This window comes from Neolamprologus multifasciatus, chromosome 19, assembly GCF_963576455.1.
Source record: "Neolamprologus multifasciatus chromosome 19, fNeoMul1.2, whole genome shotgun sequence".
Classification (NCBI taxonomy): domain Eukaryota; kingdom Metazoa; phylum Chordata; class Actinopteri; order Cichliformes; family Cichlidae; genus Neolamprologus; species Neolamprologus multifasciatus.
The window spans coordinates 8,397,331-8,415,984 of NC_140457.1; the positions used below are offsets into that span (position 1 = coordinate 8,397,331).

General features: G+C 39.6%; 1 protein-coding gene across 2 annotated transcripts; it reads left to right on the forward strand.

Moving 5' to 3' along the window:
- The first annotated feature begins 1,456 nt into the window (after nt 1-1,456).
- On the forward strand, nt 1,457-17,726 carry kcnk5a (potassium channel, subfamily K, member 5a). Of its 2 annotated transcripts, XM_085144416.1 has the most exons (6): nt 2,139-2,250; nt 4,401-4,628; nt 12,883-12,994; nt 14,280-14,446; nt 14,541-14,709; nt 14,818-17,726. In XM_085144416.1, the coding sequence occupies exons 2-6, from the start codon at nt 4,623-4,625 to the stop codon at nt 15,750-15,752; spliced, it is 1,389 nt and encodes a 462-aa protein (XP_085000542.1). In that variant the 5' UTR covers nt 2,139-2,250; nt 4,401-4,622; the 3' UTR covers nt 15,753-17,726. The 2 variants fall into 2 exon arrangements, with proteins under 2 accessions (XP_085000541.1, XP_085000542.1); XM_085144415.1 differs by lacking the exon at nt 4,401-4,628 and having other exon boundaries at nt 1,457-2,250.
- The last annotated feature ends 928 nt before the right edge of the window (nt 17,727-18,654 follow it).

Below are 18,654 nucleotides of genomic sequence, written 5' to 3' on the forward strand. Positions count from 1 at the left end.
TTAGAAAGTTTATTCCAACCAGAACTGACTGCATATTTGAAACATGTCAAAACAGGCCTACATAGGCATAGTCATGGTGTAAAAATGTGCATCAGATTTAAGATAATTTTGTAGCAGCAGTAAAAAAAAAACCTCCCAAAACCAGAGTCTTCTGGTTTTACAGCGAAGCAGGAGAGAAGCTCACTTTTAAATCATAGCACACCACATTTAAGACGTCTACAAATTTCATGCTTTCTTGCCCCTGGTGCAAAGAAATAACATTGAATAACCAACACTAGAAGAAGAAACCCCACATTAGGGGTTGTGGCTTCGATTTTAGAGCCAAGCATGCATCTCCAGAGCTGAAAAATGAAGCAACTGAGTCACATATTTTAATGAATGACAGATTAAAAAATTCAAATGAAGTGTAAAAGTTGGGTCTGCGGTTGCTAAATAATTCACTCCAACACTAGCCCAACCACCCTCCAAATGTGGACTTTTTTTAATGCTTAAAAAATGGAAAATATAAATTTTGTGCATATGGAGATGGCATAAAAATAAGGATGGGAAATTCATGTTCTGGAATACAAATCATTTCAAACACTGCCCTTTTGCAGAATTGATAGCCTGAGGGGGAGATCGTTCATCAGTTTCTGTATTTTATAAAGGTTTGGGATGTATATTTAAGTCTATGGTATTGTGACAGAAAGCTTATTTAACTTGAACTTTAACTTTATTGTATCACTGGCCCCTGTCATGACAATTACATCACTCTATCCATGTAAATTCCTACCAAACTGTCTGTATAAATGGAATAAATAAGTAATCTTTAACTGGATGGAATGTAGGCATAGGTAGTGAGCCAAACAATATTATAACAAAGGCCACATTAACTGTGTTTAAAGAGCTTTTTTCTTTTACTTCTTTTTATTATTACTTATTCACATTATTATTTAGAATTCTGGCTCTTTTTCGATGTTAACACTGAAACCCATTGAGGACTTTTATTTTGAAGGCAAAGTGTGTGCATCTGTCATATGTAGATGGACGTAGTAAAACCTCAGAATCTGATCCCATTCAGAAATTCTAAAACTAAGACATTAGCTGTTTATTTCTATTTTATTTAGTTTGTTTTGCAAGTGCACAGTGTGGTTTTAATTAATGGTTAATTGTTATTTTTTAGCATAATTTTGAATTGAATTGAATTAATTTACTTTTACTTAGTTTACTATAATAACTGTCGGAACAAGCTGACTTCACGACTGTGAATTGTAACACATTCAGAGTCCAAAGCAACTGGAACAGAAAGGTCCTGGGTTTGAATCTTCTAGGTGTTTTGGTGCTTACCACAATAAAATGTATGAGGTATCTATTGGCATTGCCACAAGTAGGACAATGAAAACAGGAAATGCCTATGAAATTGAGATTAAATACATAAAATAAAATACATAATAACCTGACACTGAATAAAACCATCTGTGTGAGGACCTGGGCCTGCAGGCAACCCTGAAAATCGTAGCCAGACTTTTTCTACACCAATTTTCCACACTAATTTCCTGTGGGGCCCCTTGCTCTTGGCCACCCTGTTACAAAAAAAGAAGAAAAAAAACGTGGAAACGCCCCTGCTCTAGTGATCTCTTAAAAATTTTCATTCTTTTTGACTGTAGCTTCTGCGATGTAAAGAGGTTTGGATGTGTAAACGGTGTTCAGGACTGCACCTGTAGGAAAAGAAAACAGGGAAAGAAGGAAGCGGATTTCAGAACGGTTCACTCGTGGGCGGTGCTCGGTCCCGTTGTTCTTCATTTGCAGTCTGCTGCTCTCAGCGCTCAGTTTACCACTGGTTGCGCACGTGGACACATTACTACTCCTGCAGCTCCGCGCGCGCACGCTCAACGAGCTTTTTGAAGCGCTTTTAAAAGCTTTCCCTGTCCGGAGCCCGATGCTGTCAGCTGTTCTTTCTGGGAAACTTTTGCTAAACTTGCAGAGTATGAACTCTGCATAGCTTCGGTTCCTGCTCTTATCTGCCCCCCCTCCCTCTGTCTTTCTCCCCCGTCCCGCGCGCTCTCCGAGCCTTTGTGCAGAAGTATGGTAGATAAAGGTCCCTTGTTGACCTCTGCCATCATTTTTTACCTGTCCATCGGGGCAGCCATTTTTCAGGTGCTAGAGGAGCCCAACTGGAACCAGGCTGTAAAGCAGTACAATGCCCAGAAGGACAAAATACTGGAGAAATATCCGTGCTTGTCCGGGGGGGATTTGGACAGAATATTGGAGGTATGGACATCTTCATTCAAACGTTTCATTTTGTGTTTCACAGCTGCATGAAGAAAACTTCCTGTTTAGTTTTACTGGAAGGCACTGGACACTTGAGTGTTTATTGGGCCCCAGCTAGTTTGTAAGCTTTTACGACACAAACCCCCTGGCCTGATTAACCAGCTGCTGTCAGACTGGCTCGACTTTTGGCGCAGTTTCATCAATATATAAATTCACTACTAAACGGTGCCTATTTTTAGTCCTTTATAAATCATAGATTAACAAATTTCCACCATGAGAAATTGATGCAGAAAAAAAGGTTAACAGGAGAGATAACTTGGCTTCAACTGTTTACATGCCCCCAATCTTAAAATTTACAGGACCAGAACTCATGTGATGATTATCATCAAACCGTCTTATTATCTTTGCTGGCGTCCTGCTGTCCATGCCTAATGATTAGGATAATTATTTTATTACTTTTAAACTTGACAGTGTATCTAAAGCAGTGATTATGTGGGTGTGGATGTCCTAATCTGTGACCTCAGATCTTAAAATCTGCAGTACTTGTTGTTCCATTTACTTTCTTGTCACGGTGGCAGTTTCTTTACCAAAAAAACGGGGCCACTGACCTCTGTGGTTTCCCCCGTCAGCACTGAATGGCCACAATATGTCACCAATCATGTAATTTTTTGTTTGTTTCCCCCACGCAATGCTGTTTGTTCATTTACTTCGACTGTCAGAGCTTTATGACCTTTTGGTTTCCATTTGTTGAATCTGAACTTGGAGGGAAGTCCTACACTGGAGAAGAAGAGTGCTGAAACAAACTGTTTGGCCTGTATTTGCAGTTTTCTAGCTTCCTTGAATCAGCCAAAGATCCAACTTTATCAGTTAAAATGGATTTTTCATTAATTGCATTTGGGCCCCCCAAAACTGGGAATAACCCATGCTGGCTCAGCATGGGTTGATGGTGAGCTGAAGCCACCAACTGACACCTTTTCTTGGCATGCAATGCTCCCAGTGTTAGAAGTCCTTCCAAAGGATCACCTGCAGAAACACACTACTTCTAGAAGGATCTTGAAGACCAAAGCTTCTCCTTTTGTCATCTTGACACTTTAGATGAGCTAAACTGTGAATGAATTTGTGCTGTGTGAAAATGAATGCTCAAAGTATTTGTTTTATCATCATTACATACTTTATCACAATCCATAGAAGTCATATTTGGGACATATTCAGGCTACTTGTGGCACTTTCAGCTCTGTTTCAGTGCAGGAAAGAGGTGCAAGGGCCTGACGCATCCCGAGTGCCAACACACCCAACAAGTGGCCGATATAATCGCTCGGATTATTTCAGAGTTGGGAGCATCAGTAAAGGTCAAAGAATACTCCCATATTTGGGCCAGGCATTCATTGCTTTCTGGGACGCATCAGAGAAAGGAGAGAAGCCTCACCATCTGCCGGAGGTGAAAATTTAGACGGTATCTGGGTCCTGTTTCTCACATTTTGCACTTGGAACATGTCTCAACCTGTTTCTACCCCCCCCCCCCCCCTTTTTTTTTTTTTTTTTTTGCACCCAGTATTTTGGGGGGGGGGGATTCCCCCCTCCCCGGTCTCCTCCTTCTGCTTCTTTGTGTTTGGGCAGTTGAAAGAGTCTCAAACAGCCAAAACCCCTGAAGCGGCCAAATCTGCATATGAATGTAGTTGAGAATAATATGGCTGAGAGGTTTTGGCAGTTTCCCTTTAAGCAGCAGCTGCTGCTATAAATCAGCTGAGTGGGAGAAGTTTATTTGGTGTTAGTAGCTGCTCAGCTGCAGCAGAAATGACTCCTGCTTCTGTTTTCTCCCTGAAGTCTTAGGCAACATGATGTTGCCTAAGATGTTGGGTGTGTGTGCGTGTGTGGGGGGTCACATTGACATGTTCTTCCAGCTGCGCAGACAGTTGTTCTCCTCTTGTGGTATTATGTTTCCTCTGTTGCTGTTTGCTGAAACACCTGCTGCAAAAGCATTACAGTCAGTTTAATAATAATAAGATTTTTTTTAAGGAGATTCTATTAGATTTCCACTGTGGAAACTCTGCCCAGCTCGTTAACTCAAATGTAAGCAAGCTTAACGAGAGACGGTAACACTATTGTAAAAGTTCTGTTTTATTAACAATGAGTTTTACTATTAACTGCAGGAGCCTTGAAGTGGTCACAGTTTGCAGATTGGATTTTATGGCCCATCAACGTTGGCTCTTGAGAAGCTGCTAAAAGTTCAGCGGGGGGTGTGTGAACATTATCTCTCCCACAAAAACGATTGAAGTTTCCTGAAAGCAGTAGCTGTTATAAGAGAAGTGGAAGCAGTGTGCTTTCTGTTACAGCCCAGAATAGACAAGAGGAGGAGGAGCTGAAATTTACACATGCAGGTAAAAAAAGTGTTCTGAGCTGCATTTGCAGCAAGTGGTGTTTTATTTGTTCGGGTTTGGTTTTTATCTTTAAGCAATTATGGCACAAATAGAAGCACATTTTGTTGTATTCTTCATTACCACTATACACTAATCTCGTAAGAGAAAAGATGTACTACATTTAGCTAGTAGCTAGTTTCCATGTGTAGTCCCGAGGCCTGTGCACACAATATTAAATAAGTGTTAAAGCTTAAAAAAATGTGTGATGCATATTCTTGGTCTGCAAAATGAATCCAGTGCCATAATGTGGTCAATCAGCATTCTTCCTAATGCTAACTTGAGACTGACAGGTTGCTACCATATGAATATCTTTTAGTTTGCCAGGCAGGTTCACACCTTACTTGTCACCCTCAGCTCGATGTTTCAAAACCTGCCTTCTCAAACCAGTCGGTTACATCTCAGTGGCTATATCCATCTTTTATGTACAATCTGCAGATTTTTACCAGTTACGTCATCATTATCCTGCCTATCATATACACCAAGATGGCTTCTCTATCACTTCAAACTGTGCTATGTAGCACAACAGGTAACAATTTTAGGCCTTTTCTTTTTAGCCTTCTGAAAAAATCAAGAAGTCAGCCAATTTTAAGGTATGTGGCATCTCTTGGAAGAAAATTTATCTTGAGCTGAAATCATCCAGACTGGAACGGCTTTGGTGTTAAGTCATGTTTTTAGAAGTCTGACATTACTCAGAAGCCTCTAAATAGTTTGGTAAGAGGTACAGCTCAGTTGTTACTCCCATTGGCATGAGTAAAATAAACTGACGCTATAAATCTGACTCCCCACAATCTCCCCCCCCCCCCCCCCCCCCCCCCCAAAAAAAAAAAAAAAAAAAGAAGGGAAAAAAAACCTCCACTCAAACTCTGTGTGGTTAGAATTCTGCAGTAAAATGACTTTAAATGATCTTGGAAAAAGGTGTCCACTTCCTGAAAATGCAAGTGAATTATAGGATTTTTGTTTGTTTCAAATGACTGGCTCCAGACAAACATACAAATTGTAGTGCTTGTATCCTCTGATTATCTGCTGCGTTACCAGGTTAACCGTCAGTCTACGGTGGGATTATGCTCTGTTGTAAACATGGAAAACTGCAGATAACCAGACCAGTGGTCACTCTTTGAAGTCCACTTGAAGAATGCATGTGTAGTTGGTGCTTTAAAGTGCAGTCTCTCCATGGATGAGTCTGAGTTTTAAAAGAAACTGGCAGGCACACAGCCATCCACACTAGCAGATTCACTAATATATTTTAAGATTTAACTATTTTTCAGTCTCTGATGGAAAGTTTTTTTTTTGTTTTTTTTTTTCTCCAAGGTTTTTTTCTTGCTAAGAAAATCTGTATTTTTAGGGGGGGGTTGTTTTTTTTTAACTTAAAAAGAAATAAATTTGAGTCTGAACAAGATGTTTTTAGCACTTTCACGTAGGACTGGGCGATATGACCCAAAATTCATTTCTTGAGGTTCTTTAGCTGGATGGCAATATACGTTATATGTCTTGATATTTATTTTTTTTAAAGCCATAAAGTAAGAACAAAAAGAGAGTTCTTAGTCAAAGCTGTGTCCCAGATCTCACACAGGCACTTTTATTAACATACAGTGTAGATGTACATGAAAAAATTACTCAAATAAATTATCAGCATTTATTAAATAATAATGCTCCATAAATAAAATAAAACGTTTTTGTGCATAACAAAAAACTCTGTGCAGTCAAATGTAAACTAAAAGACACTGAGCATAATAACAAAGACAGATTGTGCAGCTGCTCTGTTCCCAAGTTCTACTGCATGACTGACAGCCTTGAGTTTAAAATCCTCTTTGTAACAGTGTCTCTTACAGGTGCCATTTATGGTCCATATACGCACACAATACAGTAATATTATGTTGAAGCACAGTACGTATCACTCCGCGAGGCTCCTGGCTACAGTAGCCGTAATGCGCCGACAATCCATCAAGTGGTGTGACTTCGCAGCTTACAAAATCGTACTAAAACATTTTTTGACAGATTGCTGAGCACCGTGTACCACATAAAAACCGTTCGAGGTCAGTAAGCACAACCAGAATTCATACATAAGGCACACTGTCGAGAAAATGAAAGGATTTTAGGCCTTGCAGCCCCCGTGCGTGGGAGAGACAAAAGTAGGCAAAAGAGAAGCAAACTTGCGTCTCCACAAGTATAATTATGACGTAACATAGACTATCGATATAAACGATATTGTCACATCTCATATCTCAAATAAAAATATATAGATATATTTAAAAACTCGATATATCGCCCAGTCCTACTTTCACGCATTTGGCAAGAAATTCAAAAGAAGCAGAAAAGAGAAGTGGCTCTCTGTTTCTGGGGACAGCTTATTTTGTCATGTGCCTGGAAATGTTGTCCACCGGTCACTGACTTGTGATAACCAAGACTTTGTTCCTCATTTTGGAAAGTGAAGAAATCACAGGGTGCGCCCTGTAAGTTTCTGTAGGGTGTAGGTGACTCCCTTAAGGTGCTCTTCAAAACTCATACATTAGTCTCCAGGAGGTTAAACTGAGCTGAGTCCCAATTAAAGCCAGGATTGTTTTCCATCATGGGTGAGCACATGATTAGATGTAGACACTGATCTAAAGGAGCCTTGAGTCTTAAATATTTGTACATTTTCAAGTGTGACATAAAGTTGGTAGTTGTTTGCGCTGACTAACATTAGGGCCAAAAATATGGAGTCCGGACTCATTCAAAAACAAAAACAAAACATGTGATTATCTAGGGCTCTAACAAGTACAGTATTCATTCTCTAATGAAGCACAGCATCATAACATCTCGTGGAAATGAGATCTGTTTGTTTGTGCACATGCCTTTTACTTTCTACAAAGTTCGACTAACTTGACCAATACACAATCATAGAACTCAGATCAGCCTAACCAATACAACAGAGGAGGATTTCCCCAGCTGGCAGCCATCATCGTCAAAGCAATTAAATCAGTTTAACGATTTCTTTGAGCTGTTGATATTTTGTTAATAATTGTAAAAAATGAAATTAGGTGGTTTGAATTCATTTTGGATTTTCTCTAATCCACTCATACAGGCCAGATATGTAATTACAGACATGCTAATATTTGGATAAATGTCCATATAGTTGCACCTCAGATGCTTCTGGTAGCCATCAATGAGCTTTTGGCCTAATTCTGCATGGATATCTGTCCCTTTACAGTATAGCCATCCTGGAAAAAGAACCGATGATATTCATGCACATGCGTGTATGTACACTTCTGAGCACAACTCTATGAAGCATCACTTCCTTGTAAATCCCAACGCCTCAGCATCAGATCCATCTCTCCAGATGCGAGTGAATGTCACAAAGATCATGATGGTCGCAGCACCAATTTTTGCAGATTCTCAGCAAAGTCTTCAACAGTCTGGCATCTTTTTAATTGCAGTCAAATACACAGGGCTCACAAGGATTACTTGAATATACACTGACCTTTTTCTTTTTTTTCTTCTTTTTTTTTTTTTTTAAACTTTGGCCATGTTTAATATGAAAACTTTCACCAGGATATCTGATAGAAAATGTGGGCAAGCAGAGTAGTCCAACAGATATTTGTACATTAAGTTTTAAGGGTTGTGTTGTGCAGTAATAGCATGAGGAAACCGTGCTGAAGCAAGGATTAAATAATCTGTAGCATTTATCCAGATAACGGCACATGCTATACAGTGTCTGTACATGCTGATTCAGCATTTAGGTCAGTGCAGCCTCTCTCCAGATAAGGCCTGTTTCCTCTGAACCTTCAATGAGCTTGGTTTAATTTACTTAAATACTAATAAACTCAATAAATTGGATAATAAAGAACACTCTGTGGTGTCAGTAAAGCAAGCCTGCATGTGATGGTAACAACCTAATTCAAAGCAACCACTCACAAATCTTGATTTCACCATCTTGGATATAAAAATCTTTTCTCTTTTACTGGCTTACAATTTTATTCCCCTTTTTTATACATTCATTAAATCCATGAAAAAGATGGATAGTCCTTTTTTTCCTTTACTTTTACTTCATTTATCCTAAAAATGTTTGAAGACGTTGTTGTTGTTGTTGCTTTTCTTCATGCTTGGATCTTTGGTTGCAGTACCGTACATGCAGTCAGATGTCAGTACTGTTACTGACATTTGAGGAATCAATACATAATGAGACAGAAGAGCTTCAGTTTCTTCATTAATTGCAGCTCAGAAAGGGCTTTTGTACACTGCTGTTTGGTTCTGTTGTACTGAAAGTGGAAAAACACAGAGCTGGAGTGGTATGTTGAGCTGCCACTGTCCTGATAACAGTTTGTCATTGTGGAGGGTTTTTTTTTTTCTTTTCTTAACTGTTAGTTTTTCTTATCAGTGTCCTGCAGCAGAGTGGTAAACTTTCAGTTAGTTATACAGAAATGAAAGGAGCTTTTAGTAGAGGAGTGAACTGTGTTCTGTCATGCGATGTGTGTTAGTGTTGGGCTGGGTTGTTTATTTTTACTTTTTTGTGACACAGTGGTGTCATTTGAAATATTTAAAGATTTCATCTCTGTCTTTTCAGTGGACAAGATTGTAGCTCTGAATTACAAACAAAAATGGCACACTGTGAAAACGTGAGACACAGAATTATGCTCTTCTCTAACTTTGGTGGAACAGATAATTGGTCCGGGAACTTTACGTGAGAGACACAAATGGTACAAATGGTAATGTTAGTTATTTGTATATTGTGATGTAAAACGATGCACTCTAATGACAGAACTATTGAAAGCATTAAAGTCAAGGTGTGGCTGCTCATTACAGAAAGCGCTTGTTTGCATATAACTGGGCTACTTTCAGTTGAAATGGAGTTGAATACAGACTTATTACATCCATCAGCTCAAGATGCATTAACATAAAGCTGCATTTCCTTTTTTTTTTTTTTTTTTTTTGAGGTGGAGTTGTTTCACTCCTTCTTTTGGGTGTTCGGGGGCTGGATTAGGATGGTCCATGGGCTGATTCTGGGCTATGTGTGTCTGCCATGGGTTTTGTTTGGTTTTTTTATGTGAAAATGATTCTGGCGTCATTGCAAGGGGTGGATTTATTTATTTTTTTTCCTCATTTTGTGACTGAGGCAGTGGGGAGAGCGGTCGCACGCAGATCTCCATTTGGAAGATTTGAAGATATTGCCCAACTCCACAACAGTTAAATTTGTTTGTTCTTTCTCTAATTAATAAGCAGTCTTTGTTCTGACGTAACTAAAAGTGTGCCATTCAGAAGTTCTCACATAAAACTTTATCATGTTAGAGAGGCGTTAAAGCATGTTAAACCTGCTTAAAGTTACAAGCATCTTGCTGTCATTAATGTTATAGTCCAGTAATGCAGTGAAGACTTTGTGTGGTTCATTTTATTGAAAGCAGCATTTTATTCATTTTCCCTCCTCGTTTAATTTGTCATGTGCTCTGTGTGCAAATTGGGGAAAATGCAGTTTGCTTAACAAGATTTGCCAAATATCTTTTTATTTTACTTTTTTTTTTTTTAATTTGTGCATTCAGAGATAAACGTTTTATAAATAAACTTTACATTCTGTGATCACTTTATTTGCAAAATAAGCTGCCCAGCGGGAGTTTAATCTGTGTGGTTTAGCTACTATTTGGACAGTGGCAGACATGTGATGAAGCCAGTTTAACAGCTTCCTCCTGAGCTTGTTTGGTCCCGTTTTGACACAAACACACTTTTGTGCTTTTTGCTCATTCCTCATGCTCATTAGTGACCTGGGGTGGCCTCTGGCTGACCTTTTAACCTTTCACATACTTTTAGCTCTGCAGAGCTTGTTCGAGAGAAAGTTTAGTTGTGTAAACACAAGAAATTTGAAGACTTGCATTTTCAGTCTGCTTTAATTTTAGATGTCATCACATTTTCTATTTGACTGACATACACCGGAGGTATGTGGTACTTGCTTCCATGCGTCAGCCTTTGCTGTGCTCATTCTATTCTGGTGAATCAGTAGCTTTATATGTGCTAAACTTGAGCCAAGTATATCTGCCAGACAGACTATGAACATCCTCAGTCTGTATAATGCGAGAATGAGGTGAAGAGTTCACATCAGTTTCAGAGTAATGAACGAATTACTTATTATTTATTGCTTCATCTTGAGATTAAATATCCACCATGATTTCCTGAAAGTTAGTTGTGTTATTAGAAATGCCATCACTCTGCATTAAAGCAGCCCAAGCTATCAAAGTCTGACACAGAACAAAAACCAGACAGGTTTTTCAGGTCTAAAAAGTGCATTGCTCAGATTAGAGCCATGTTTGTTGTGCATATTAGATTCTTGGAGAGTCATTATCATCTAGAAGATGACATGTTATATCTGTATATAGAATTTATAAGGTTAAAGAGACCTTTGTTGATCAGCTGAATAGGTGCATTTTTTTAATACACTCTCTATGACACAGCCTTTGAAAAGATTAGTGAGTAGTACTGTGGAACAAAGCACCAGTGGGAGTCTCTGTTAAACTTTCTAACATGATTCACATGCCTGGTAAGCTAGCTAATACCATGCGTTTTTCCCCATCTGTTCATTCAGAGGCTGCAAAGCATCCTTCATCTTATTCAGGTTCCTCAGCTTGCTGGTTTTGGTGCCACCTGTTTTGTTCATCAAGAGAGGAGATCTGTACATAGATCTCTCCACCCTGGCAGCTTGCGTAATAGCTTTTTAACTTGTGTTAAAATGTTCTAGTTTTTTTTGCCGACAGTGCAGCAGCCAGCGATTGGTGATATGTTTGCACAAGCGTGGATGTGCAATGCATGCAAGAATTCAAAATCCTCAAACTTTTAGGGATCCTTTGATTGTGGGGGAAAAGTGGACAAAAGTGAAAGAAAAATGGATCACACTGTAGTCTCATACGAGTGTAGGTGTACAGCTCTCCACTCAAGGTCAGCAAAATAAAAAGGAAGGATGATGGAATTAGCATATTTTTATACGTGCCCAAAAAAGGGCTGACCGTAGACTTGACCAAATATTGTTTATATCCAGCCAATTAGCCTGTTTATCTGTGACACATATTCTAAAAATCTTCTTAGATCCTAAACTCTTTTTCCTACCTCTAACCAAGAGGAGTCTGATACAATGCTACATTTTCTTTCTTTTATGCAGGTAGATTATTCTCTAAGTTAGATGCTTGCTCTGATCATCTGGTACATGCAGTTGCAGTTCCTGTAATCAGTTTTATGCAAGCAAAATTTAAGCCTCAACATGGCCAATAAGTAGTTTACCCCATGCATATAAATGTAAGCAGTCATTAGATGTGCTGGGTTGCTGGGAGGATTGGCAAAAGTGCGTAAGCGAACAGCAAACGACTGAGGTTTTTCCTCTTTAATTTCTAGTCATGGATTGAAAACAAACTTGGTCATCACCGCTGTCATCCTAAAGCCCAACAGTCCAACTGTGTTGTTTCAGAAGACAAAAGACTGGCCTCCCCTTGTTCTGGTAATTACAGAGGAGAACTGTAACAGGCCTGTTATTATTAGAGAACCAAGCATCTTTCAGGACTTGAGGGCTTATGTGAATTTTGCCAATGCCTGCACATTTCCTCCCTTTTCAGCCCTCGGGGAGAGAGAGCGTGGGGTAGTGCATTGTCCCGGCACACATGGTCGGGTGTTTGCTAATTCCCAGGAGGAAAAATTCAGTTTTTGTTGTGGTTGTGGATGGACACGTATGGTTGGGGATGATTGATTAAGCGCCTTTTGCCTCATTGTCTGGATTTCAACGTGTCATTGAAAGAGTTGGCTGACATATTCCACACATAACTTGGTTAAACCGGGTTTTTGGGTCTTGGGAAAAGGAAAAACAGTCCAACAAAAGAACTGCTTTCAAACTACCTGATCTTTTTAATGCTGCATAATCATGCGATTATGAAATGGGTGTTTAGGTTTGCAGTGCTTGCCTTCCTATTTCTCTACCAAAGTAAGCAAAGGCTTAGACTACAAAGCCCTCAGGTTAAAGATGAGTCTCAAGGGTGCCAGAGTGACGTTTCAGCTCATCAGTAGTACTCTAGATACTGTCAGCATATCACAGGAAGGATGTGCTAGAAGAAACGCAGGTTGCACAGGATGCACTTCCTGTGTTCTTGTACTGAGCTCGGTGGACTGTTTTCTAAATGCTAGTTGATGGCACCCATCTGTTGTTCTATCTTTAATTCTCTCTAAGACAAAGTCCAGCCTTTTCTCATGCACAGTCTTTGTTTATTGTCCCCAGGTGGTGTCAGATGCTGCAGGCCAAGGGGTCACAATAACAGGCAATAAGACGTTTAATAACTGGAACTGGCCAAATGCCGTTATCTTTGCCGCTACAGTTATTACCACCATCGGTAAGTTCTTCTGGATGTTTGACAGCTGGATTTATGAAACGGATGCAGGATCACTTAAAAGCTGGGCTCTTGGTTGTTTTTATATTTTAAATGTCTTTATATTTACACTGAAATTTTATCTTAAAGGAGCGCCGTGTAAACTAAGAGGACAGCTATTAATGACACCAGATCGGGCTCGTTTGTATCAGTCAAAGCGATGAGATATACAGTCTGTCCTGTTTGTAGTGTATGTCATGCAACCACTTAGAGACCGAGCCGAGTATCAGCATATTGACGGCAGAGTTTACTTGGACATTGTGAAGCTACTGATCTCAGATAGTTTTGTGATTATGTAGCTAAGTAACAGATTGATATGTAACAGTTTGCTGTAGAAAGCCAGTTTTAGTTGCATTTCTTTGTTTTGTGCCATTACGTGATTTCCAAAGTCAGTACTGTAGAGTTAAATATTGAAATGATTTGGTAAACTAGTCAACTAGTGTTTCCACTCAGATATGCTTCTTTTCTTTTCTTTTTTTGCTGGTGATATTGTGAGCCAGCAAGCTTTTGGTGACTGGAAAATGGGCCCCTGAGTTGGTAGGGCAGATGCTAGCTAACACTTTTGCAAAATCTATGTTTTTAGTTTTGTCCTTTTAAGGACTTCGTGTTGTCCCGGGAGCTGAATGTTTGTTCGCATTTGTGATTAGTGAAGTGTTGCTCACTGTTTAAGCTGTAAGTGGAAGAGACACTTGGGAACAAACCTAAAAGCTTCACATCCTTTGGATTCCATTACACAGAATTTAGTCCAAAAGCTCTTGGAGGCAACGGAGCAACTTACAATCCATTCAGATGTGAACAGTAAAATTGTTTATTGCTTGAAAGTAACATTACATCATGCATTTTTATACATTTCAACAGTGTGCTTATCTTCAAATTGTAAGAGATGCTCAAGTGGCTTCTTGGAGTCTTTTATAACTTGCTTACATCTAATGTAGGAATCTCAAATCCTCTTAAATTATCTATGCATGCTGCATTAAATGGCCTCTTGTTTTCTGATTATACAACGCAGGACATTTCAGGGAGTAGTAAGGAACCAATAGGTTGTCCAAATGTAAGCATGCTGTTAGGAATGATAATAAAAGTAAATTCAAAGATAAATCAGAAGAACAAATTATTTATAAATTAGCCAACAGGAGTATCAGATGTTGTAACTCTGACTGTAGTCAGTCCGCATAGTTTTGCAGATTTGATCATGAGCCACTTATTTGTATAATACAATGGAGTTTTTTTTCCCCCTCTCTCTCTTAAGGCTATGGGAACATTTCTCCGAAAACATCAGCAGGACGTGTGTTTTGCATCTTCTATGGCCTGTTTGGTGTGCCTTTGTGTCTTACCTGGATCAGTGAACTGGGGAAGTTTTTTGGCGGTAGAGCCAAGCACCTGGGCCTATTTTTAACCAAAAAAGGCCTATCACTGGTAAGCTGATACCTCACTCCCTTCTTTAATTTCTTTGAAAAGTACATTCATCTATTGTTCAGCTGAAGTAACTTTTTTTCCTTCTTCCCTCCAGAGGAAATCTCAGTTTACCTGCACGGCTATCTTTCTTCTTTGGGGGGTCCTGATCCATTTAGTCCTCCCGCCTTTAGTCTTCATGTCTCAGGAGGGTTGGAGTTACATTGATGGCTTGTACTTCTCATTTGTTACCTTGACCACAATTGGATTTGGAGACATGGTGGCAGGTAAGCTGGCTTCTAAAATTTAGACAGTTAAGTTAGTATAGTATAAGGTGCCTCTTGATGTCCTTCAACTTCAATGCAAATCACTCACACTGTTCTTTGTCCATGCAGGTGTGGATCCAAACAAACAATATCCACCTCTGTATCGTTACTTTGTGGAGGTTTGGATTTATCTAGGCTTGGCCTGGCTTTCTTTGTTCTTTAACTGGAAAGTTCGGATGGTGATTGAAGCCCACAAAGCCCTGAAGAAACGCCGCAAGCTGCGCAAGCTATCTCTCGAAGAGCTCCGCCACTACAAAGAGTCTAACAAAGTTTCCCCTACTTCGCCTCCCACTCTGAATGATGTCAACATTTTCAGCTTCTTGTCCAAGAAGAAGGAAGGCTACAATGACCTGATTAAACAGATTGGCAACAAAAAAGATGGCAGCAAAACGGTCAGTAACTCTAAAGAGATCGGTCGCTCGAAGAGTTGCAACGATGCTCCCATGTTTAACGGCCATACCATCCTCAGCCTGGACCGCTCGCCACGTCAAAAGAGGCGCTATAGCTTTAGTGACCGCGTCACTGTTGCGTTTTCTAAGTCTAAGAACTACCTCCTGGGCTCAGACAATGGTTTACTGCTAAAGGAAGATCAGGTGGAGGGTGACCTAGAACTAAACCATGATCAAATGTTTGAGAACCAGCTTGACAAGGATGTGAATCTGGAGAATGGAGGAGAGAGAGAATGTGTATCAGTCGGTCACAGGGCGTGGGACTCCAAGGAGTACAATTCTCTAATGTTCCAAAATGCCAACATCACCTTTATTGATGAGGAGAACTTCCTCAGCAATAACTCTGAGGAGCTCGAGGAGGACGAGGAGGACGACGACGATTCTAAAGCAAAACTCTCCATCACCACGTGCGACGAAAACATTGAGACGAACTCCAAGGAGGAGCAAAGCTCCGAGTCAGAAGGATCTGTCTTCACGAGTGACGGTTCAGAACACAGCCACTCGTACGAGAAACTGGTAGAGGAATATGCAAAGGAGGAAAACACAGACTCCTGACACCTGAAGGCAACACACGTGAAGGCAACACACGTGAAGCATTGTAATGTGAAGCGTTTGAGAGGAAAGTTGCATTGCACTTTGAAGGGGTCTGATCATGAGAAGTCAAGATCAAATTTCTAATCAAACTCTTGAGCACGTGTTCTTTGTCTTGCTGAATCTGAACTGCAAAGTACGTGACACATAACCCCAGGAGTATTTAACGACTGATCTGTTTCTTTGTTTTATACGGTTTGAAAAACTATAAGCAACATTTTATTGTCGTGTCCAAAGAAGCAAGTATTTCTTTGTTTTTTCTACTTTCACATGGGATTTCTTCTGATTTCCTGTATTTTCGTGTATTTATAATCACCATATTGGTGTTTTGTTTTGTTTTTTAATATATTTATTGAAGGAATGAAGGAAAGGGTAGCTTTTATTTAGTGGCTACGTGGGTTTATGTTTCCCGTTGCACAATTCCACCAAGTGAGGATAGACCAAAGTTCATCCCAGTGCACATTGTTCTTTATATAATCTGAGCCAAGCATGTCTTTAAAAAAATGAAGGGCCAAATCTTATTGCTGTGTCTGAGATTTCAATTTATTTTGACTGTAAGAAACAGAGATGTGACTGTACTCTGCTACACACGCGTCCTAGAACAAACGTCTTTGTGAACAGACTCCAAACTTGTGAAGTTGTGGGGCGGTGTTGCGGTTTTGTGCACATCTGTTCGATGCCTCCTTTGGCATTTGCTTCCTAAAGTTGATATTTTGACATGGGATGGCGTTGCCTGACTGGAACAAGCCTTTAACAGTAAAAACATTCCTCCTTACCACTCTTACTCGATTTTTATTTGCCATGTAAATATTGGCTGAAGGCCCGTCAGTAGCCTCAAACATGGCTGGGGCTCGGGACGCGGCCTTGCTACTCATGTTTGCCTTCGGTGGGCTCGCACTGCCGTCAATGATTGAAGTGCCGCTTGTGAAAGGGAGTCGAGGTTAACTCGGAGCAGATCGATCCTCTATGACGCATGTTTCAGTCGTGCCTGCACAGGCCTGTAAGTTGTTGATGTCTGATGCGTCTCAGCCTTAATTATTTCTGCCTTTTTTGCACATGAACTGGCACACAAACTTGAAACAGTATTACTCCGAATGGTAAAATGGCAAAGATCCAGTGCCACAAAGGGCTACTTGAAATCTAAAGCAAACTAAATTTAGTAAAGTTCATTAAAAACGCATAAAATACACATTAAAACGTTTTTTGTTTTGTTTTCCTCATGTAAACATGAAAACTGCCTTGCAGGTGATCGCCATCACCTGAAATGGCTTTAAATCCACTGTGAAGCAGAGGATGAACATCACTGTAACATCTGTTGAATGTGACTAACTGAAAAGTTCTTTCACACCGGGTGAAAGAAGATGAGGAAATAAGTTCTGCTTCCTCTCTTGTGTTTCATCAGAGCCACTTTTTTTTCTTTTTTTTTTTTTTCTTCCTTTTCACGTTTTCCAAGATGTGTTAGTGCAGCATTGGTGTGTGTGTGTGTGGGGGGAGACTGAATTTCTAGCAAAAATTATTACTTAAGAACATGTTAGGTAGATTTAGGACCATTGTTCATTGTTTCCTTCCTAATGTTGCTCCGTGGTGTAATAAAACTCCATTATACTCGTCTGTAAGTTTCTTTTTGTTATGATTAAGTTATTCATGTTTTTGTGTAAATTTTGTATATGAGTTCTGAACAAAACTGTATATTTCGTTAAAAATAAACACTGAATGAAATCCTTTGAGGTTTGTTTGTTTTGTGTTTTGTTTTGTTTTTTTTCTCTATTTATTTGACTGGTTATGGTGCAGATATTTTAAGTTTTTGAATGTGTAACTTTGCACTACCCTTTGTTTTACTTGAAGGGCATTTCCTCTGCGCAGGTAGCAATACACAGTTCAATTGTCCGTAAATTGTGCTACATTTGTAAACCCCATTTTCACGAATAAGGAAAAACAGTTGGATACACCAAATATCCTTTCCATCACTAGCTGCATTCCAAATGTTTTAGTCGTGGGTGGTTTAAGGGATTAAATAGTCCTGTATTTTTAGTGTATGCCACCCAAAAATGACCACAAATCTATCCTGGTCACCCCACTGTGTGTGTTTGTTTTTTGGGATTTTTTTCCCTGCTCATACCATGAAATGATTACCTGGCTTGGTCTCAGATGGTTTCCTCACGTCTTCATGTCTCAGCTCTTTTGAGTCATGCCACAATAGACGAGCGGTGTTTTTAAAAACAGTGCTGTTGTACTATTTTGGCAGCCATAACATGCAGGTTATGGTTGTATAGCTAAAAATAAAGCACTTTGTTCTTGGTGACACTTGCTCGACTAAATGTACTTCAGAGGGCAAGTTATTTAAAAAATAATTACCCCTATGTATTTATGAGAGAAATTGGATTGAAATTTTGGATTAATGTTCTTTTATACTTCAGCAAGCCATGCTAATTGCCAGATGAGTTCCACAGTATTCCCACTTCCATGAATGACAAAATTAAACTGGATGGTGAATCCTCAATGAATTTAATGCTTCCATGTTTGCAGACAATAAATTCCAGGGATGGCATCATTTCAATGAGTGACCGACCGTGTAATCTGCCATTTTCCATTTGTACCAGTTGTAGCTCAAGCCTAAATATAAACGGGTCAGAGATCTAAAGTGTTTGGTGTTGCATGCTGCAAAATTTGGACATTTAAACACGCAAGTCTGGGCATTGAGTCACTTTTGGAGCCAGCCTCAAGTGGCCATTAGAGGGAAAAGTCCAGCTTTTGGCATTGTGCACCCATTATAGCTTTCTTCTTCTGTTATTTATCTATGCTAGGAGCAAAAAAATGTATTGCAAACATGTTTTTAACACCATCTCTGCTATGCAGCCCCAGAAGT

Bases quoted from the DNA above. Each gene is read 5' to 3' on its own strand.
- kcnk5a (XM_085144415.1), top strand. From the start codon at position 2,065: ATGGTAGATAAAGGTCCCTTGTTGACCTCTGCCATCATTTTTTACCTG. The intron at 2,251-12,882 runs GTATGGACATCT...TATTGTCCCCAG, and splicing joins ATTTGGACAGAATATTGGAG to GTGGTGTCAGATGCTGCAGG. The intron at 14,447-14,540 runs GTAAGCTGATAC...TCTTCCCTCCAG, and splicing joins CCAAAAAAGGCCTATCACTG to AGGAAATCTCAGTTTACCTG.